The sequence below is a fragment of the Salmo salar genome, chromosome 17 (assembly GCF_965601325.2).
Source record: "Salmo salar chromosome 17, fSalSal1, whole genome shotgun sequence".
In the NCBI taxonomy this organism is placed as follows: domain Eukaryota; kingdom Metazoa; phylum Chordata; class Actinopteri; order Salmoniformes; family Salmonidae; genus Salmo; species Salmo salar.
In genome coordinates, this window is record NC_138307.1 from 48,932,174 (window position 1) to 48,954,963 (window position 22,790).

At 45.2% G+C, this 22,790-nt stretch overlaps 1 protein-coding gene across 1 annotated transcript in view; it reads right to left on the bottom strand.

The window, feature by feature from the left end:
• LOC106576039 (SLIT-ROBO Rho GTPase-activating protein 1) overlaps positions 1 to 16,506 on the bottom strand; it is a 24,714-nt gene extending 8,208 nt beyond the window's left edge. Inside the window, exons 1-17 of the mRNA XM_014152862.3 lie at positions 15,886 to 16,506; positions 10,736 to 10,931; positions 10,485 to 10,539; positions 10,255 to 10,362; positions 6,394 to 6,456; positions 5,610 to 5,801; positions 5,347 to 5,475; positions 5,017 to 5,238; positions 4,783 to 4,884; positions 4,029 to 4,226; positions 3,852 to 3,936; positions 3,542 to 3,569; positions 3,384 to 3,417; positions 3,246 to 3,306; positions 3,023 to 3,100; positions 2,803 to 2,937; positions 2,034 to 2,139 (exon numbers count right to left, since the gene is read on the bottom strand). Coding sequence (XP_014008337.1) covers positions 2,034 to 2,139; positions 2,803 to 2,937; positions 3,023 to 3,100; positions 3,246 to 3,306; positions 3,384 to 3,417; positions 3,542 to 3,569; positions 3,852 to 3,936; positions 4,029 to 4,226; positions 4,783 to 4,884; positions 5,017 to 5,238; positions 5,347 to 5,475; positions 5,610 to 5,801; positions 6,394 to 6,456; positions 10,255 to 10,362; positions 10,485 to 10,539; positions 10,736 to 10,931; positions 15,886 to 15,952 — 1,859 coding nt within the window. The 5' untranslated portion in view covers positions 15,953 to 16,506. The remainder of the gene's footprint in view (positions 1 to 2,033; positions 2,140 to 2,802; positions 2,938 to 3,022; positions 3,101 to 3,245; positions 3,307 to 3,383; positions 3,418 to 3,541; positions 3,570 to 3,851; positions 3,937 to 4,028; positions 4,227 to 4,782; positions 4,885 to 5,016; positions 5,239 to 5,346; positions 5,476 to 5,609; positions 5,802 to 6,393; positions 6,457 to 10,254; positions 10,363 to 10,484; positions 10,540 to 10,735; positions 10,932 to 15,885) is intronic.
• Positions 16,507 to 22,790: the final 6,284 nt, after the last annotated feature.

A 22,790-nucleotide genomic window follows, 5' to 3' on the forward strand; every position in this document is an offset into this window, starting at 1 on the left:
ATCATTAATGCAAACTGCCTGAGTGGCACCAGCACATGCAACTGCAGTGAACTCTGCAGACCGTTCCACAGATTAGAGGCAAAAAAACAAAAACGCAGATTTTCCCAAATCTGTGGAGATCTCTATTGTTATCCATTCCTGAGAAGGGATTTGATAATTTATGATTCTTAACTTCATGAAGTTACATATGGAGGCAGATTGTCAGATTGCTTTGTAAATAAATAAGAGAATGCAGCTCTCTTCTTACAGAGAGCGGTCCATCCCACCTTTTTATACAGACTACAATGAGTCCTAAAATTGTCCCCCGTGATAAAATGTATTGCGGCATGGTAGACTGCGTCCAAAGGTCTCAAAATAGAGGTTGCTGCATGCATAAACAATATCACCAAAATCCAATACAGGGAGAAGCGTTGTTTGAACAGTCTTTCTCCCATTTTCAATACTGAGGCATGATTGTTTTTTTATATCGAAATAAATCTAGGATCTTAGTCAGATTTTCTATATGCATTACATTTACATTTTAGTCATTTAGCAGACGCTCTTATCCAGAGCGAATGCATAATTTTACTTTTTTTTTTACTGGCCCCCCGTGGGAATCGAACCCACAACCCTGGTGTTGCAAACACCATGCTCTACCAACTGAGCCACAGGGAAGACCATATGTGTTACGAAGGACAACTTGTCATCAATCCAGACACCCAGGTACTTCTATTGAGAAACAAGCTCAATTTGGGCTCCATTTGTAAGGCAATTATGCAGGTCCTCAGGGTCAACATTTCGTGACCTAGAGAAGAGCATGAGCCTGGTTTTACTTGTATTTAACACCAATTTATGATCTGCAAGTGATTTCTGAATTGAAACAAAGTCATGCTGAAGTTCACGAATGGCCTGCTGCACCGAGGTGGCACAGGGATACAAAACTGTGTCATCTGCATAGAGATGAGTGTTACAAGTATTAACAGTGTGTCATTAATATAGGTGAGCAATATTGGACCCAAAATCGAACGCTGAGGAACACCTTTTTGATTCTCAAGAAATTCAGATTCAAACCAATTTGTCAAGATGGCCTGAGTTCTGTCGCTAAGATAATTCTGAAACCATAAAACTGGCTGTATATCCCAGGCCTATTTTTTTATAACTTCTTCAGCATAACAGAATGATCAACAGTGTCGAACGCCTTTGACAGGTCAATAAACAAGGCAGCACAGCTCTTTTAGCATTCAAGGCATTGACAAGATTATTAACAACTAGCATGGTTGCTGTGGTAGTACTACACCCAGGTCTAAACCCTGATTGGTTTATATTAAAAGTGCAATTATCAGATAAAAAGGAACAAAGTTGTACATTAACCAAGGATTCAAGAATGTTATCTAAAGAAGGTAGTATTGAAATGGGGTGACAGTTGTCAATATCATTTGTATCCCCACTCTTATGGAGTGGCAGCACATATTTAGATTTCCATGCTTTTGGAATACTTCCTGATAAATGTTAAATAAAACATGTGGGCTACTGAGCCAGCAATAAAAGCAGGAAGCAAATCACTCCAGGATACAAATAGCAGTATACTGAATGTCCATCATACTCATACCGAATACTGTAATCAAACATTCTGCAAGCTAACATTCTCTGCTGTGGTAGATCACACCTGCACCTCACACTTCTCCCTCTCTCCTCCCGTTCACACTTCCTCCTCCATCTCTATTTGGAGCTGCAGAGATGAGACATCGTGCTCAGCCAAATACAGACAGACTGTGTTGTGTATGTGATCTAGACTATTGCAGTCCTATATGTTCTAGACTAACCCGGGACTGGTTCTGTGTGTTCTCAACTAACCCAGTACTTGTTCTGTGTGCAACACTAGTCCAGTACTGGTTCTGTGTGGTTCTCTGGGTTCTATACTAGTCCATACCTGGTTCTGTGTGTTCTTGACTAGTCCAGACCTGGTTCTGCTTGGTTCTAGACTAACCCAGTACTGGTTCTGTGGGTTCTATATTAACCCAGACGTGGTTCTGTGTTAGCGTACAGACACTCACTGGTTCAGGAAGGCGAACAGGTATCTCATCACGACCAGAGTCGCCCGTGGAACACCCAGTAGAATCTTACGAATATACTGAGCTCTGTCATACAGGCTCTCTATACCTGTGGGAACACACACACACACACACACACACACACACACACACACACACACCAGCTGTCAGTAATATTCCCAGGAACTCATGAGTGTAATCCTGACACATCCTGAAATATAAGCAGCCCACAGAGAGGCAGCTCGCTCTGTGTGTGTTTCAGAAAGACAGAAAGAAACTGAGTTGGGGACAAAGAAATGGGACTGGGAGATTGTGTGTGGGAGGAAGAGAGAGAGATACAGAGAGAGAGATAGAGGGACCCATTTTGACAGCGCCAAAATGGAATGTATTACTCATAAGACTTTTTATTACTGCATTTCAAAACTGCTCTTTTTGTCAATGAACAGCCGCTGATCATTTATGGAGACCTAAAACAAACTGCATTTATGCGAAGCATGCAAAGCAATTGGAATCTGTTGCATTTTAAATACATTTTGAAGGGCCGTATCGACTGCTGATAAAGTCGTTTTTGCAACACATTGCATGTTAGAGCTGTTCAAATGTCACCCGCAGTCATGGTAAATCACAAAAGCTTCACAGCTGATCATTTTTTTCAAACACACACACTAATTGCATACACACAAAAAAATAAACATCCCCCCGTTAAAACTGTGACCCCTGTCCTCCTGTCCCACCGCCACCCCACAGCATAGAGAAAGGAAATGCTACTCACGGACACAGGAAATTAGGTCATTGAACCTTTCCTTGGGAAAGAGGGGGTTCTCCAGCCCCCGGAAGTAGAGCTTCAGTACACCGGCCACCGAGTTGATGTCATGGTTATTCTCCTCATCAATCAGGGGGTCATTACCTTGACAACAGAGAGACGGACATGGTCAGTTTCCTCTCCCCTGACCTGGAAGCACAAGTATGATGACCTCACAATGACCTCTCACCTCTCTCAAATGAGTTCTTGATGTCATTGACCTCCACCTGCGACCCCGACACACGAAATATGCCCTGGTGCTGAAGACCTGAAGGAGATGGGAGGCAGTTATGAGAGTCTAGACAGTACACATCAGAGGAACTTGAAAGGTGTAAGCGGTATGGATTTGGCTCCTAACCCCCAAATAGGCTAAGTGGAGGATCCACCATGTTGTTTTCAACAGTCGGACTCACCATGGAGGTTGATGTAACGGATGCAGCTCTCCACCAGCAGAGGAATGGCTTTAGTCGAATCCTAAAAAACACATCCAGGCAATTAAGCAACCAGCAGAGGCCAACCACACAACCAGCAGGAGGAAGATTGAAAACTACCTGGTGTTTGCTATGGGAGTTCTTTCGTCCACGGCTAGAAGGAGAGAAACAGAGACAAGAGTGACTCAGTTTTGTTTTGCAGAGCTCAAAGACAAGAGGTGAGACAATCTAAAAGATAGAAACAGTGCTTAAGTCAATAACACGTTGAAGAGCTATACCTGGTAGTCAGCGTGTCTGCTATATACCCTGGAGAGACATGAAAGACAGGCAGACAGAGAGGAGTTTTATTGTCAGACAGGGAGGGAGGGCATTAGCACACAAGGCATATTTCTAAGCCGTAAAAGAGGCAGTGAGAGAGAGAGCCTCGTTCAACCATCCTGATATCGCGAGCTTACATTCTGTTTCACTACATGGATCCAAGTGAAACAAAACGAGAGCGCAGCGTTCAAGATGGTGGACCAGGCTAACAGAGAGAAAGAGGGTCAACAGCGAGAAAGAATGAGAAGACGAGAGTGTGGAGTCTCTTACCCTCGGCCATGGCTTTCTTCAGTAGGTCGTGTTTGGCCTGTAGCTTGGAGATCAGATTACTGCCCTCCAGATACTCACGGAACTTCTATGGACCACAGACAGAAGAACATGCAGCTTTTATTAACTGTACATCTACCTAACTGTCTATCATCTAGCCTGTGTGTGTGTGTGTCTCACCGTGAAGTAGAAGAGCTCAGTCTCCTGTTGGTTGGCACGGCGCTTGGCAATGCTGGGTTTGTTTAGGTAGCCGTCCGACACGCTGGACTTGACTGACTCTGAAGAGGGGCTGTGCGTGAAACTCTGGGAAACGTCATAGTCATCCAGCACTGTCATGTCCTGAAGGGTGGTGAGAGTGGCCCCCCATGTCTTCTTCACCTGGGTGTAGGGGAAATGGAGTTAGACCAAAGTAATCACTCACAGATTATGTCTGTTCATGTATTTGTGGATGAGGTTTGAGCGAGTGTGTTCGCACATCTTAAATCTGTATGGTGCAGGTGGTGTATGAGTGTGTTTATTTGTGTATGGTAATTACGGTGTGTGTGTGTGTGTGTGTGTATGTGCTGAGACCTGCAGATGCAGCTCATTACTCCAGTCTCCACCAACACTTCTGTGCCCTTCAGGGTGAGACAACAGCTGCCCTCCCATTCCACAACAATCCATATACAATCTGATCAACAGTAATCCACACTCCAAAAACACACTATACATAACCCAAAAAAGCTATAGCTTCAGGGCACGAAAACGGTTTATTTGTAGGTCTACATCTGTTGCAAAATCAACCCAACCTTCCTCTCCTTCTCCCCACAGCATGTAGTCTGAGAATCAACCAAACTACAGCAAAGCACACTGGGAAACTGTATATGCCTGGTCTCATCTCTACAACAAAGCACACTGGGAAAGTGAAGTACATATGACTGTGTGTGTGTCTCACCTCCTCGTTCTCTATCTTCAGGGTGGAGAGGCGTGACTGGAGCTGCTGCAGCCTAGATGTGAGCTCTGCCTGCACCTGTGGCTGGGCGGCTATCTGGGTCACCTGACAGGAAACAGGAACAACACACAACATGACTGGGAGCTTACCTGGTGGTGTGTGTGTCACTGGGCGTGCGTATGTCTGTGTGAGTATGTATGTGTGTGCATGCGTGCTTGTGTGTTTTTGCACACTCACCGGGTCCCCCATGTGGGGCTGGAAGCTGAAGCGTGGCGGGGGGCAGAAGGCGGTAGGGTAGAGGCCCAGCAGGCGCTGTCTGTCTCGGGCAGGATCTAGGCCCTCTACGGCCCCCTCCAGTACTTCCAACCCTGTCCGCCTGGAGGCCTCCAGACTCAGCTCTGCAGACAGGTAGGTCTTCAACGCACGACTCAGACTGGAGTGGTACCCCAGGTCACAACACTGAGGGGGGGAGAGAGATGAGATGGTAATGTGTCTTTCTTTCTCTAACACTTTTTGCCAACACTGCTTAGGTAAAAGGGAGATCGGCTTGTTTGTGTGTGTGCTCACGTCTATGATATCGGGCAGGTCGTGGATGTAGTATTTGAACACAGAGGAGTTGGTGGCCTCCATCGTCAGCAGGTACTCATTCCTGGCCTTCAGAGACTTCAGCTTGTTCTCAGAGTACTTAGCTTTCCTCTGGAGTGAGAGCGAGAGAGAGAGAGCAAGAGAGAAGGAAGGTGGGGAGAAAAGAACAGTGAGACTTTTTAGACTCCTAAAAAACTCAAAATGAATGCAGGAAAAGAGAGCGTGTCCCTCATGGGTCTCTGTACCTTCTCCCTCATCTTTTCCATCTTGCGGGCGGCGTTGCGTCTCTGGTGGCGTTCCTCTATACGCATGCCGAATAACGGCTCCACCCCCCCGCCAGGCCCCACTTTGCCAACCCCCACCTGACGCTCGGCATCCCTCAGCTTGGTCTCCGCGTTCAGCGTCTCCCCATGGTACATGTGGTATGTCTTCATCACCTAGCAACCACAGCCCACAATGCATCCATCTGTCAACAAGTCTGCCCAGGCAAATCGTCTGGGTCGTGTTCAGAAGGCACTAATGGACGGGAATGTTTTTACATGGAAGGCAGAAAGAATGCCCCTCATTGGACAAGTTCAGGTAGTACCTCCTCCGTTTTGAAAGGGTTTTCTCCTGTTTCGTGCCTCCTGAACATGACCTTACTGCTCATACCACAGTCACCTATAGAAATACACCTGATAAATGTTGCACCCACCCTAAGCCTCCCTTCCCGTGAGGTTAGGAACAGACCTGTCCCCTCTCTAAGTTCTTGTTAGCTCATGCGTTTATTTATTTACACCAGCAGCTTTTAAAGCTGCCAAGCTTTCACTTAGTCAGCAACTTTCCTTTGCAGCATTTTGCTGAAATTACAAGTATTGGTAGAGCACAGCAAAAGTGACTCATTCCTCAAAGTTCATGTCGCAATGTTTAAAATGAAGTGTGGCAGTTTTTGATGTATTGTTTAAGCACAGGAAAAGTGACCGTAAAAAAGCCCTGAAGTTATATGTTTAATGGAGACTGCGTGTGGCGGTTATAGATGATGTCACTTACGGTGTAGAGTTCATTAAGGAGCTTCATCAAGTCCTCCTGCAGCTGAAAGGTGATCTCTTTACTCTGAGAGTGGAGGGAGGGGAGGAGGAGAGGGTAGACGAGAGAGAGGGGAGAGAGATATTTCATCAACACAGTGGAGAAGGGAGGAGAACTGTAGAATTTAGTAACGCACACACAGGTCATCACTGCAAATGAGAAACGTTTCATAATCAGATAAATAAATAAATCCATAAACGGATGAATCCATAAATAAAACATATAGTGGCAGGAGCTGAGCTGCAGCTCCTAGCTCCTGTGTGTGTGTCTGAGTCCTCATGTATTAAACAGCTCCTTTCAGTTTGGGAGTTTGAGTTATAGCATTCTGTAGAGCATTAATACTGCATTAAGCCAAATTACTCTGAAATCCCAGAATGGATGAATCCCATTCCACTAGCCTTCTTACTGTGAGGCGGACCAGCTGAGCCTGTCACCATGGACACCAGGCTGTCAGAAACTCAGCGTTGTCATGGTCACCAGCCGGTGTCATCCTGGGCACACTCACAGTGACTGACAAGTGTCATCTGTGTACTAGAGCTTCATACAGGGGCGCAACTTTCACTGGGGATGGGGACATGTCCCTCCCACATTCTGAAATTTCATTTTTGTCCCCCCCAGTTTTATCATTGGAATGTGATACAAAACGAGGCAACGATGTGCTTTAGGACCATGCGGACGCCTCCGAGCGGTCGGGTAGGCTGTTTGGAGTGTTTATCCAACTGTAAAAAAATATATACAAAACATTATGTCCCCCCACTTCTAAAACGAAAGCTTCATTACTTTTTTTATTTCACCTTTATTTAACCAGGTAGGCTAGTTGAGAACAAGTTCTCATTTGCAACTGCGACCTGGCCAAGATAAAGCATAGCAATTCGACACATACAATAACAGAGTTACACATGGAATAAACAAAACATACAGTCAATAATACAGTAGAACAAAAGAAAACTAAAAGTATATACAGTGAGTGCAAATGAGGTAAGATGAGGAGTTAAGGCAATAAATAGGCCATGGTGGCGAAGTAATTACAATATAGCAAATAAACACTGGAATGGTAGATGTGCAGAAGATTAATGTGCAAGTAGAGATACTGGGGTGCAAAGGAGCAAGATAAATAAATAGAGTATGGGGATGAGGTAGGTAGACAGATGGGCTGTTTACAAGTGGGCTATGTACAGGTGCAGTGATCTGTGAGCTGCTCTGACAGCTGGTGCTTAAAGCTAGTGAGGGAGATATGAGTCTCCAGCTTCAGATATTTTTGCAGTTCGTTCCAGTCATTGGCAGCAGAGAACTGGAAGGAAAGACGACCAAAGGAGGAATTGGCTTTGGGGATGACCAGTGAGATATACCTGCTGGAGCGCGTGCTACGAGTGGGTGCTGCTATGGTGACCAGTGAGCTGAGCAGGCGGGGCTTGACCTAGCAGAGACTTGTTGATAACCTGTAGCCAGTGGGTTTGGCGATGAGTATGAAGCGAGGGCCAACCAACGAGAGCGTACAGGTCGCAATGGTGGGTAGTGTATGGGGCTTTGGTGACAAAACGGATGGCACTGTGATAGACTGCATCCAGTTTGTTGAGTAGAGTGTTGGAGGCTATTTTATAGATGACATCACCGATGTCGAGGATCGGTAGGATGGTCAGTTTTACGAGGGTATGCTTGGCAGCATGAGTGAAGGATGCTTTGTTGCGATATAGGAAGCCGATTCTAGATATAATTTTGGATTGGAGATGCTTAATGTGAGTCTGGAAGGAGAGTTTACAGTCTAACCAGACACCTAGGTATTTGTAGTTGTCCACGTATTCTAAGTCAGAGCCGTCCAGAGTAGTGATGCTGGACGGGCGAGCAGGTGCGGGCAGTGATCGATTGAATAGCATGCGTTTAAGAGCAGTTGGAGGCCACGGAAGGAGAGTTGTATGGCATTGAAGCTCGTCTGGAGGTTAGTTAACACAGTGTCCAAAGAGGGGCCAGAAGTATACAGAATGGTGTCGTCTGCGTAGAGGTGGATCAGAGAATCACCAGCAGCAAGAGCAACATCATTGATGTATACAGAGAAGAGAGTCGGCCCGAGAATTGAACCCTGTGGCACCCCCATAGACTGCCAGAGGTCCGGACAACAGGCCCTCCGATTTGACACACTGAACTCTATCAGAGAAGTAGTTGGTAAACCAGGCGAGGCAATCATTTGAGAAACCAAGGCTGTCGAGTCTGCCAATAAGAATGTGGTGATTGACAGAGTCGAAAGCCTTGGCCAGGTCGATGAATACGGCTGCACAGTAATGTCTCTTATCGATGGCGGTTAAGATATCGTTTAGGACCTTGAGCGTGGCTGAGGTGCACCCATGACCAGCTCTGAAACCAGATTGCATAGCGGAGAAGGTACGGTGGGATTCGAAATGGTCGGTAATCTGTTTGTTAACTTGGTTTCGAAGACCTTAGAAAGACAGGGTAGGATAGATATGGGTCTGTAACAGTTTGGGTCTAGAGTGTCACCCCCTTTCAAGAGGGGGATGACCGCGGCAGCTTTCCAATCTTTTGCAATCTCAGACGATACGAAAGAGAGGTTGAACAGGCTAGTAATAGGGGTTGCAACAATTTTGGCCGATCATTTTAGAAAGAGAGGGTCCAGATTGTCTAGCCCGGCTGATTTGTAGGGGTCCAGATTTTGCAGCACTTTCAGAACATCTGCTATCTGGATTTGGGTGAAGGAGAAATGGTGGGGGCTTTGGCGGGATGCTGTGGAGGGTGCCGGGCAGTTGACCAGGGTTGGGGTAGCCAGGTGGAAAGCATGGCCAGCCGTAGAGAAATGCTTATTGAAATTCTCAATTATAGTGGATTTATCAGTGGTAACAGTGTTTCCTAGCCTCAGAGCAGTGGGCAGCTGGGAGGAGGTGCTCTTATTCTCCATGGACTTTACAGTGTCCCAGAACTTTTTTGAGTTAGTACTACAGGATGCAAATTTCTGTTTGAAAAAGCTAGCCTTAGCTTTTCTAACTGCCTGTGTATATTTGTTCCTAACTTCCCTGAAAAGTTGCATATCACGGGGGCTATTCGATTCTAATGCAGAATGCCAGAGGATGTTTTTGTGCTGGTCAAGGGCAGACAGGTCTGGAGTGAACCAAGGACTATATCTATTCCTAGTTCTACATTTTTTGAATGGGGCATGCTTATTTAAGATGGTGAGGAAGGCACTTTTTAAAGAATAGACAGGCAACATCTACTGACGGGATGAGGTCAATGTCATTCCAGGATACCCCGGCCAGGTCGATTAGAAAGGCCTGCTCGCTGAAATGTTTTAGGGAGCGTTTGACAGTGATGAGGGGTAGCAGTTATAACACAGTTACGAAGCTTCTATGTCTAGGCGTACTGTATGTAGCTACCAGCTATCAGGTCTCTCAGCACTTTAGCTCTCATTAATAAAACAGGAGCCACAGAGAGATTAATAATGAACATGATGAGTTGAACTCGGAAGGGGTTTGTGTGGGTGTGTGTGTTTAACTTGTTCTACAGTACTCGGAGGCAGGCTTCTCTGAACATACACAGGGGAAAACACTGAAAATACACAGGGGACAATGTGGGCCAATTCTGTACTTTTGATTAAAACCCATCAGGTTAACTCTTTGTGGCTCCTTTTATAGCTCCCTCTCAAACTAAGAGGCTTCTGGGAAAATATGAGCCTTTACTTTTCCTTCGAAAACGTTAACTCTTCTAGTCCTCTTCTTGCTCCCTCTCATACTATCAGACTTGTCGTTAAAGCTATAAAACCCTCTATTCCCTTGGGAAAGTCATTTGTGACACGTGCATGAGAAGAGGCTGTGATTGGCTCACTCTTTTAAGCAGGCGGGCGGAGTCGTCGCTGATGTGCGTGAGGCGGGTGATGACGTTGTTCAGGTAGAGGTCACTGAGGGTGGCGTGGTCCTTACTCTCCCTCCTCACCTGAAGAGAGAGAGAAAGAGATCAAGTGTTTACATTGCCTAAACATAGGCAACTATTTAATGAAGAGAACCAACATGTCAGCAATATGTGCCTTCACACATTCAAACAAACACTTTCATTACCTGGTTCAGCAGCAGGTACCAGCAGTTAACTGGAGACAGCAAGTTCTGGTCCTTTCTATAGGAGAGAGAAAGATCGCAGAGGTTGTACTCAAATCAACACAAACACATGCATTAAGCCACTGTTTACACTTAAACACATACAGTATGAGCTATGCACACACACACACCACACACACACACACACACACACACACACACACACACACACACACACACACACACACACACACACACACACGTCGTCTTCTTACTTGTACTGCTGGTGGTCCTTGGTGCTGCGTGTCTTGGCCATGAACCTCTCAGCTAGTTTCTCCAGGTTCCTGGAGTACTCTGTCTCGATCTCAGCCTTCTTCCTGAAGAAGTCCTGCAGGTCCTGCAGCAGCTGCACCCTCATCTCGGTCTGCTGTTCCAGACACCGCTGCTGCTCCACCAGCTGGGCTCGCACATCTACACACAGATACACTCATAATCAGAGATATACTGTATACACACATACGATTAGAGAGAGAGACATACTGTAAACCAATCAGACATGTTTACACACATCCCTGCACTGATATGGACACAGGTTACCTTAGCGTTCTTAGTGCCCAAGAACACTAAGATAACCTGCCTAAATGACTACAGACCCGTAGCACTCACGTCTGTAGCCGTGAAATGCTTTGAAAAGCTGGTCATGGCTCACATCAACTCCATTATCCCAGAAACCCTAGACCCACTGCAATTTGCATACTGCACCAAACAGAGCCACAGATAATGCAATCTCTATTGCACTCCACACTGCCCTTTCACACCTGGACAAAAGGAACACCAATGTGAGAATGCTATTCATTGACTACAGCTCAGTGTTCAACACCATAGTGCCCTCAAAGCTCATCACAAAGCTAAGGACCCTGGGACTAAACACCTCCCTCTGCAACTGGATCCTGGACTTCCTGACGGGCTGCCCCCAGGTGGTAAGGGTAGGTAACAGCACATCCGCCACGCTGATCCTCAACACGGGGGCCCCTCAGAGATGCATGCGCAGTCCCCTCCTGTACTCCCTGTTCACTCATGACTGCACGGCCAGGCACGACACCAACACCATCATTAAGTTTGCTGTTGACACAACAGTGGTAGGCCTGATCACCGACAACATTGAGACAGCCTATAGGGAGGAGGTCAGAGACCTGGCTGTGTGGTGCCAGAATAACAACCTCTCCCTCAATGTGATCAAGACAAAGGAGATGATTGTGGACTACAGGAAAAGGAGGACCAAGCACGCCCCCATTCTCATCGACAGGGCTGCATTGGAGCAGGTTGAGAGCTTCAAGTTCCTTGGTGTCTACATCACCAACAACTAACATGGTCCAAGCACACCAAGACAGCCGTGAAGAGGGCACAACAAAACCTATTCCCCCTCTGGAGACTGAAAATATTTGGCATGGGTCCTCAGATCCTCAAGGTTTAACAGCTGCACCATCGAGAGCATCCTGACGGGTTGTATCGCTGCCTGGTATGGCAACTGCTCGGCCTCTGACCGCAAGGCACTACAGAGGGTAGTGCGTACGGCCCAGTACATCACTGGGGCCAAGCTTCTGCCATCCCGGACCTCTATACCAGGCGGTGTCAGAGGAAGGCCCTAAAAAAATTGTCAGACTCCAGCCACCCTAGTCATAGACTGTTCTCTCTGCTACCGCATAGTAAGCGGTACCGGAGTGCCAAGTCTAGGTCCAAGAGGCTCCTAAATAGCTTCTACCCCCAAGCCATAAGACTCCTAATCAAATGACTACCCAGAGTATTTGCATGTGACAAATACAATTTGTACACCCTAAACCAGACCTCTACAGACAAACACAATCATTCAGTTACACAGACACCTCTAGTAATACACACTCACTAACATATGCAGACGTAACACCTTTGCAGAGTACTGGCCCATATACTAATGAATTGTATTCATATAGTGTTTTTCACCAGGTCTCAAAGCCCTTTACAGATGATGGGAACACCTCTCTCCATCCCCCACTAATGTGAAGCTAGGCACCCACCTGGGTGATGCACATGGCAGCCATTTTGCGTTAGAACACATGCCCACTAGATATCCACTATCACAGTGGGGGACGTGCATGCGTGTGCAAGCAAACACACACACACACACACACACACACACACACGAGAGAGCATGCATGACTGGAAATCAGATTCTTCAGGCTAAAGGCCATGATATTATTCTATTGGAATCTTTATGAAGCGTATCTGTGCATATGTATGTGTGTGTGTGTGCATATATATATATAATATGTGTGTGTTTGTCAATGTCGATGCGGCAGATCTGAGCTCCGTCTTCACCTTCTTCGTCACATGGTTCACACACAGTGTGTGGTTGCCAAGACAACAGGTAGTGGAGTGGAGAGGGTCCCCTGGAGATTGGTGTGTCAGCGTGTGCATGAGAGAGACCGTGTGAAAGGGAGAGACCGAGATAAGGAGAGAGAAAGGAAATGAAGAAGGGAGAGAGAGAGGGAAATGTAATGTGTGTATGTGTGTGAGAGAGAGAGGAGGAGTGGGAGAGTTATGATTGTGCATTCTCTGCCAGTCCTCTCTTCTCTTTCCTGTGTCAGATAGATCCCTCGCTCTGAAACAGCACAACCACTGAAGTGTGCACTGCCATGCTGACTGTGGGATTGGTGTGTGTGTGTGTGTTTGTATAATGTGTTTGTGTGGGTTTAATGTGTGCGTGTTCTTTAATGTTATTGTGGCCAAAGGATGCGGTCCAAGATGACTCCTTAGAGACAGACGTGCTATGCGAGAGATGGAGGGCGGGATGGAGAGAGGGATTAAGAAAGGAAGGGAGAAATGGAGGGGTAGACACAGGGGAGGGAGTGAGAGAGAGCGGGCCTGAGGAGTGAGTGAGATACACAATTTCTGTTGGACAATGTTGAAATGTAGTAAAACATTTCCCTTCTCTTGTTCTTCCACCATGATTTTGCTCTTGTATGTTGTCTAAGATTGTCCAAGAACAATTCATTTCACCAATCTGACACTAGATTACCTTTCATGGCTTAGACACCTGGAGAGAGTGTGTGTGTGTGATGTCACAGCTGAACAGGAAGAGGAATCTCATCCTGGCCCATTTCCATGACAACCAGGTCCAAGGACACAAGGGCAGAACACCGCTGGATGATCATAAAGGGACACACACACGGAAGTGTTGACATTGGTCACCAAATTCTTCTTCCTTCAGTCTCACACTGTTGTGAGTGCTCTCTCTCTCCATCTCTCCTTCTTTGCTTCCTCCCTCTCTTCCCTCCTCCCCCTTCATTCTCTCCCTCCTCCTCTCCCAGGCATGTAGATGTGGGGTCAGTAAATCGCACACACATGCAGACGCAGGCAAAAGCAGAGCTCACTTTCACAGCCCCCCCCCTCCTTCACTCTTCTCTCCCACTCTACTTCCATTCCTCTCTCCCCACTCTCTCTTTCCCTATTTTGTATTTATCATTCAGGCTTATATGATCCAAGCCATCACTTGATGTTATAAAACATTTAAAAAATCTCCCATATCTTTGCACACAGAGACAGCCAGACATTAGCATGTTGGAATACATAACAGAGGTGTGAATACCTGGGTATACCTGGGCTTCAGATCAACCCTCTCACTGATGACGTGACACTCAACACTCTCACTGTGACATCCTCACGTGAGTAGAACAGCCCCCCTCATAAACACAGCTGCTCCCGACCAATCACAGCCCGGGGAGGGAAGGCAGACTGCAAATCCACATAGCGACAATTCAGATACATACAGGTACCTCCGCTAAGACGGGAGAGAGCAGCAGCAAAGCGGCGCTGTATCTTTAAGTGGTCATTGTAATGCAGGGCATCCCCAAGTGTTTTGGCCAGCTGCCAGACTGGGGATGGGCGCACACACACGCTCTCCGGTGCTCTCCATTAAATCTAATCACTCAATGTCACTGTCGATTCAGTGTGTGTGTGCCCAGGGAAGAGCCTGTGCATTCAGAGTTCCTCAGTGATAGAAAGAGCACAGTAGGAGGGAGAGGGAGAGAATGAGAGTAAAGAAGCTCTTCTATGAGAATTTCAGCAATGTGTGCGTGACTGAGCTGAGGATGTATTTGTGACCTTTCCTGATCAGAATGCATGCACACACAAACACACACACACACACACACACGTCATGCCATTTCAGTCCAAACTCTCCAACAGCCGTCTCCATTTCCTCCTTTCTCTTTGATATCAACCTGCAGGGACATCAGGCTTTTTCACAACAATGTGGAGCTCTTTCCTGTGAAAAGTGAAAGCCATTTCCTTTTCTGAGATAAGTTATCATGTGGGCATGAAGGCACTGCAGGTGATAAAGTGAGAATATGTTTTATGTGCTCTGTGGGAGAGAGTGAGAGAGGAAGAGAATTCATCCCACACAGCCCTGCAACATGCCCATATAATTATGATGGGTGTAGAGCCATGTTCAGTGTTTGTGTTCCATAGTTACAGCACTGTCACTGTCACAGTAACCACATCAAGCCTCTCTCCGAGGACATCAGTGGGGTTGACAAGACGATGAAACCTACGCCGTGTCCCACTCCCGCCATACGCAGAGTGCAGTGCTCATTATATACAGTTCGTCACGCACACACACACACACCGGGGGGAGCCTGCTGCAGTCACAGCCTCTGAGGTAAACCAATATATGTAAACCAACAGTGGAACAGACCAACACAGACAGAGACAGACAGAGCTCCCAGCTATGGTGAATACCCACCTACTACTCCACTCTATACCCACCTACTACTCCACTCTATACCCACCTACTACTCCACTCTATACCCACCTACTACTCCACTCTATACCCACCTACTACTCCACTCTATACCCACCTACTACTCCACTCTATACCCACCTACTACTCCACTCTATACCCACCTACTACTCCACTCTATACCCACCTACTACTCCACTCTATACCCACCTACTACTCCACTCTATACCCACCTACTACTCCACTCTATACCCACTGACTGTAGTGTAACCTACTACTGTCAAACACCCACACTTCCACATGGCTGAGAATGATCAAGGGCTCTGCAGATTCCCCTCCTCCCTCTCTCCTTATCCTCTCCCCCTCAGGCACCTTGCAGCACTCAGGATGAACCCAGAAATACTGACGTCTCATACTGAGGTGTCATCCCCACTACACATCCATTCTCCAAACAAGCCTGTGTGAGAGGCAGTAGAATCAGACATAACATGGGCAGGTGTTGTGTGTGTGTATATATATATATATATATATATATATATGAATGTGCCTATGAGAGAGGGGTGTGTATGAGGGGTGTATATGTGTGCGTACATATCAGTGTGTGCGTAGGTTCGCGTGCGTGTGACGCCTTACTAATAAAAAGCATACCTTTCACCTGGCTTTCATACTCTGCAATTATCTCTTTGTCCTTCTTGCTCCTGACCAGGTTCGACATGTCGGCGCACTAACGATGGTCAATCAGATAACGGTCCAAACCTTGATTATTCCGCTCCACCGCGCGTCTACGATGCCGGAGGCGCTCTCCCAAACCACAGGTTACATACTAGGGAATAGATCCACTCACTGCCGCAACAACAGAATGTATTATTCCTCCCCAAGGGATGGCGGATAAAACGCTCAATCATCCAGAATCACCCTCTCCATTGAGCCACCAGTGACTGCCTGAGCCATGCTAAGTTCGGGTTCTCTGTGAGCTGTCAACTGGGAAGCAGGTTGAAACAATTTCTCATTAGCGATCTCAATGAGCGCAGGAGAGGCAGCGGCAGTAGCCTACACACACACCGGGCTGCGGTAAGAGAGGGGTGCACGCCCACTAGGTTTTCCAGCGGAGCACACCCTGGTCTCTCGTTCGCCGGAGTTTCTCGTGTACAAGTCTCTCCCGGGGTGTTTGCGTGAGTACTATGTACAGTATGTGTCTGTGATCTAACACTGTAGTAACCTTTCATACAAACTATGGTCAACTCTACTCCGCTCCAGCATGCCATGGGAAAGGGTGGGACTCGGGGGCGGGTTCCCAGATATGATTGACAGTTAGGCCTACCGTGACCACTGAAGCCTTGTTCACATTGGCAGTTTGAAGTGACTCAAATCTTATTTTATTTATTCGAAACTCTTCTTTTTCCTGCAGTCTGAACAGCCAAAAAGCACGTGGAATCAGATATTTAAAGTAACCTTTTTGTAGGTGCTTTGAAATCAGATACAAATCTTTCTTGGCCATGTAACTTGTTTGAATGGTCAAATCTGAATTATTTCCGCTCAAGTTGTTTTTAGACTGTTACTTGGCATATCTGGCTACTCTGTTGACAGACAAGAACATGTGGTAGCTAACTAGCTTGTTTATTGTTTACAAACCAAACAGTGAATGTGCTAAAGCCAAACAACTACCTAGCTAGCTAGTTGACTGCTGTGGCTAACCAAAAAGTACTTGTTTTTGAAAGTTGGATCATCTTATCCTTTGAGGCTTTAAAAGTGTTCTAACACTCTAGCACCACCACCAATCTTCCTACACCACTGTGCACACACCCATAGTGACAACTAGCGTAGCCGAGTCAGCAAATGACTGCTGTTTGAACACACATCCGATTTGGTCACTTGTAAATTTCTGTTTGGACAGTCAGTATTCCAAAACTGATTTGAGCATTAAGGCATGCATTGTGAACAAGGCTTTATAGTGCTTCGTGTCTCGGTCATAATAAAGGGCGTCGGATAGGACCCGTGTCCAATTAGGATTTATGACTAATAGGTCATTTATTAAAATCCTAATTAGATAATTTGTGAGATTCATTCAGAGGGGGTTTGGGTCAGCAGTGCAACACAGGTGTGTGCCTGCTGGTAGCCTAAAATAACATGTTCTACTGTAGAGAGGAGACACATTTCAACTCTTTGAGTTAAGTGCCAACAGAGAAAGACTGGATATAGTTGAAAGGGGCTCTAAGGGCTTGTATGACACAGATAATGAGAAGCCATAATAGCGGCGTTTACACAGGCAGCCCAATTCTGATCTTTTGCCCAATTATTGGCAAAAGATCTGATTGGTCAAAATACCAATTAGTGGCAAAAGATCACATTTGGGCTGTGTGTAAATGCAGCAAATGTTGCTTTTTGAATTTTTATTCTGAGGACACAGTACTGGATTTCACTCTAGCCAAGCATTAATTAGAAAGGCAACCAACTAACTGAAATCTACCAAGAATTATCCTATGGAAAATTGTCATAAATATAGTTAGTTATACCTGGAGTACCTAAAATAGGCCTAGTTGGCCATTTAACTTACCCTGCGTTCATAACCAAGTGGGAAGGTGGTATTTACCAGTTGTGAAGCCGTAAATCCAGTTGGATGAGTTCACGTGCTTTGACCTCGTTGAGAAATGCAGATTGTTTCAATTTTCCCCTGCCTATATGTACAGTGCCTTCAGAAAGTATTCACGCCCCTTGACCTAGGAACATACATCTCTGTATTTTCCTAGCCCTTTACTTTTTCCACTTTGTTGTGTTACACTGGCCTAAACACAATACCCCATAATGTCAGTGGAATAATATTTTTAGACATTTTGACAAATTAATTAAAAATGAAAAGCTGAAATGTCTTGAGTCAAAAAGTATTCAACACCTGTGTCATGGCAAGCCTAAATAAGTTCAGGAGTATACATGTGCTTAACAAATCACATAGGTTGCATGGACTCACTATGTGTGCAATAATAGTGATCACCTTTTTAATGACTACCTTATCTCTGTACCTAACACATACAATTATCTGTAAGGTCCCTCAGATGAGCAGTGAATTTCAAACACAGATTCAACCACAAAGACCAGCGAGGTTTACCAATGTCTCGCAAAGAAGGAAACCTATTGGTAGATGGGTAAAAAAAAGCAGACATTGAAAATCCCTTTGAGCATGTTGAAGTTATTAATTACACTTTCGATGGTGTGTCAATACACCCAGTCTCTACAAAGATACAGGTGTCCTTCCTAACCTAGAGAGGAAGGTAACAGCTCAGGAATTTCACCATGAGGCCAATGGTGACTTTAAAACAGTTTAATGGCTGTGATAGGAGAAAACTGAGGATGGATCAACAACATTGTAGTTACTCAACAATACTAACCTAAATGACAGAGTGAAAAGAAGGAAAACTGAACAGAATAAAAATAGTCCAAAACATGCGTCCTGTTTGCAATAAGGCACGAAAGTAAAACTGCAAAAAATGTGGCAAAGAAATTAACTTCATGTCCTGAATAGAAAGAGTTAAGTTTGGGGAAAAGTAGAGACTTACCCCGAAAAACTCACAGCTGTAACCACTGGCAAAGGTGATTCTAACATGTATTGACTCAGGGGTGTGAATACTTACATATTTTGAATTCAGGCTGTCACACAACAACATGTGGAATAAGTGAAGGGGTATGAATACTTTTCAGGCACTGTACATATCTACCACAAATATCATACCCCTGCACATTGATATCATACTGGTACTCCCTGTATATACTGTAGATTCATTCTTGTGTATTTTATTCCTCATGTTTTTATTTTCTTATTTTGAACTCTGCATCGTTGGGAAAGAGCTCATACGTAAGCATTTCACGGTAAAGTCTACACCTGTTGCATTCGGCGCATGTTACAAATAAAATTTGATTTGATTTTGATTTAATTGGCTAATGGCAACAAGCTGTGTGAACCATAAACTAAAAGTACAGCTATCATGCTTGTAAACAAATTATAGTGTTCAAAAACCATATTAAACCAAGATTGCTTTTTATAAATAATGTTTTGTTGTTTGCATTTAACTTCCAAAAATGCTAATATTGAGGTAATTGCTTACGTTATAGGTCAGCATGTGGATTTTTCCCAGCGTATGTGGTAAATACCACCTTCCCACTTGGTTATGAACGCAGGGTTAGTTTTGGAATGGGAGTTATTTGTACTGAAAACTTGCATATGGAGTGGATCCCCCCCAGGCAGTGGCGACCCGTCATTCAGGGCAGGTGGGGCAGAGACCGCATGTTTTGGGCCCCACCTGTTTAGCAAAAAGTATGTGCTCTCTCTGTATCTCTCTCTGTATCTCTCTCTCTGTATCTCTCTCTGTATCTCTCTCTGTCTATATACAGTGAGGGGGGAAAAGTATTTGATCACCTGCTGATTTTGTACATTTGCCCACTGACAAAGAAATGATCAGTCTATAATTTTAATGGTAGGTTTATTTGAACAGTGAGAGACAGAATAACAACCAAAAAATCCAGAAAAACAAATGTCAAAAATTCATTTGCATTTTAATGAGGGAAATAAGTATTTGACCCCCTCTCAATCAGAAAGATTTCTGGCTCCCAGGTGTCTTTTATACAGGTAACGAGCTGAGATTAGGAGCACACTCTTAAAGGGAGAGCTTGTTACCTGTATAAAAGACACCTGTCCACAGAACCAATCAATCAATCAGATTCCAAACTCTCCACCATGGCCAAGACCAAAGAGCTCTCCAAGGATGTCAGGGACAAGATTGTAGACCTACACAAGGCTGGAATGGGCTACAAGATCATCGCCAAGCAGCTTGGTGAGAAGGTGACAACAGTTGGTGTGATTATTCGCAAATGGAAGAAACACAAAAGAACTGTCAATCTCCCTCGGCCTGGGGGTCCATGCAAGATCTCATCTCATGGAGTTGCAATGATCATGAGAACGGTGAGGAATCAGCCCAGAACTACACGGGAGGATCTTGTCAATGATCTGAAGGCAGCTGGGACCATAGTCACCAAGAAAACAATTGGTAACACACTACGCCGTGAAGGACTGAAATCCTGCAGCGCCCACAAGATCCCCCTGCTCAAAAAAACACATATACATGCCCGTCTGAAGTTTGCCGAGGAACTTCTGAATGATTCAGAGGACAACTGGGTGAAAGTGTTGTGGTCAGATGAGACCAAAATGGAGCTCTTTGGCATCAACTCAACTCACCATGTTTGGAGGAGGAGGAATGCTGCCTATGACCCCAAGAACACCATCCCCACCGTCAAACATGGAGGTGGAAACATTATGCTTTAGGGGTGTTTTTCTGCTAAGGGGACAGGACAAATTCACCGCATCAAAGGGACGATGGACGGGGCCATGTACCGTCAAATCCTTCCCTCAGCCAGGGCATTGACAATGGGTCATGGATGGGTATTCCAGCATGACAATGACCCAAAACACACGGCCAAGGCAACAAAGGAGTGGCTCAAGAAGAAGCACATTAAGGTCCTGGAGTGGCCTAGCCAGTCTCCAGACCTTAATCCCATAGAAAATCTGTGGAGGGAGCTGAAGGTTCGAGTTGCCAAACGTCAGCCTTGAAACCTGAATGACTTGGAGAAGATCTGCAAAGAGGAGTGGGACAAAATCACTCCTCCTGAGATTTGTGCAAACCTGGTGGCCAACTACAAGAAACCTCTGACCTCTGTGATTGCCAACAAGGGGTTTGCCACCAAGTACTAAGTCATGTTTTGCAGAGGGGTCAAATACTTATTTCCCTCATTGAAATGCAAATCATGTTTATAACATTTTTGACATGCGTTTTTCAGGATTTTTTTGTTGTTATTCTGTCTCTCACTGTTCAAATAAACCTACCATTAAAATGATAGACTGATCATTTCTTTGTCAGTGGGCAAGCGTACAAAATTAGCCACCCTTGGCCTTGATGACAGCTTTGCACACTCTTGGCATTCTCTCAACCAGCTTCATGAGATAGTTATCTGGAATTCTTTCCATCAAATCAAAAATTGAATCAAACTTTATTTGCCACATGCGCCGAATACAACAATTGTAGACTTTACTGTGAAATGCTTACTTACAAGCCCTTAACCAACAGTGCAGTTCAAGAAGAAGAAAATATTTACCAAGTAGGCTAAAATAAAAAGTAATAATAAAAAGTAACACAATAACGAGGCTATATACAGGGGGCACCGGTACTGAGTCAGTGTGCAGGGGTATAGGCTAGTTGAGGTAATCTGTACATGGGGGGGGGGGGTCAATGTAAATTGTTGGGTGGTGATTTTTATGAATTGTTCAGCAGTCTAATGGCTTGGGGGTAGAAGCTGTTGAGTAGCCTTTTGGTCCTTAATGTGTTTGAGACAATCAGTTGTTGTGACAAGGTAGGGGTGGTATACAGAAGATAGCCCTATTTGTTAAAATACCAAGTCCATATATGCAAGAACAGCTCAAATAAGCAAAGAGAAACGACAGTCCATATATGCAAGAACAGCTCAAATAAGCAAAGAGAAACGACAGTCTATCATTACTTTGAGACATGAAGGTCAGTCAATCCGGAAAATTTCAAGAACCTTCAAAAAGTGCAGTCGCAAAAACCATCAAGCGCTATGATGAAACTGGCTCTCATGAGGACCACCACAGGAAAGTACGACCCAGAGTTTCATCTGCTGCAGAGGATAAGTTCGAGTCACCAGCCTGAGAAATTGCAGCCCAAATAAATTCTTCAGAGTTCAAGCAACAGACACATATCAACATCAACTGTTTAGAAGAGACTGCATGAATCAGGCCTTCATGTTTGAGTTGCTACAAAGAAACCACTACTAAAGGACACCAATAAGAAGAAGAGACTTGCTTGGGCCAAGAAACACGAGCAATGGACATTAGACTGGTGACTCCAAATTTGAGATTTTTGGTTCCAACCGCCGTGTCTCTGTGAGCCGCAGAATCGGTGAACGGATGATCTCTGCATGTGTGGTTCCCACCGTGACACTTTGAAGAAGAGGTGTGGGGGTGCTTTGCTGGTGACACTGTCTGTGATTTTATTCAAGGCACACTTAACCAGCATGTCTACCACATCATTCTGCAGCGATACGCCATCCCATCTGGTTTGCACTTAAGGGGACTATCATTTGTTTTTCAACAGGACAATGACCCAACACACCTCCAGGCTGTGTAAGGGCTATTTGACCAAGGAGAGTGATGGAGTGCTGCATCAGATGACTTGGCCTCCACAATCACCCGACCTCAACCCAATTGAGATGGTTTAGGATGAGTTTGACCGCAGAGTGAAGGAAAAGTGTCCAACAAGTGCTCAGCATATGTGGGAACTCCTTCAAGACAGTTAAAGCATTCCAGATGAAGCTGGTTGAGAGAATGCCAAGAGTGTGCAAAGCGGTCAAAGGCTATAAATCAAATATTTTGATTTGTTTAACTTTTTTGGGTTACTACATAACTCCATATGTGTTATTTCATTGTTTTGATGTCTTCACTATTATTTTACAATGTAAAAAATAAAGAAAAACCCTTGAATGAGTAGGTGTCC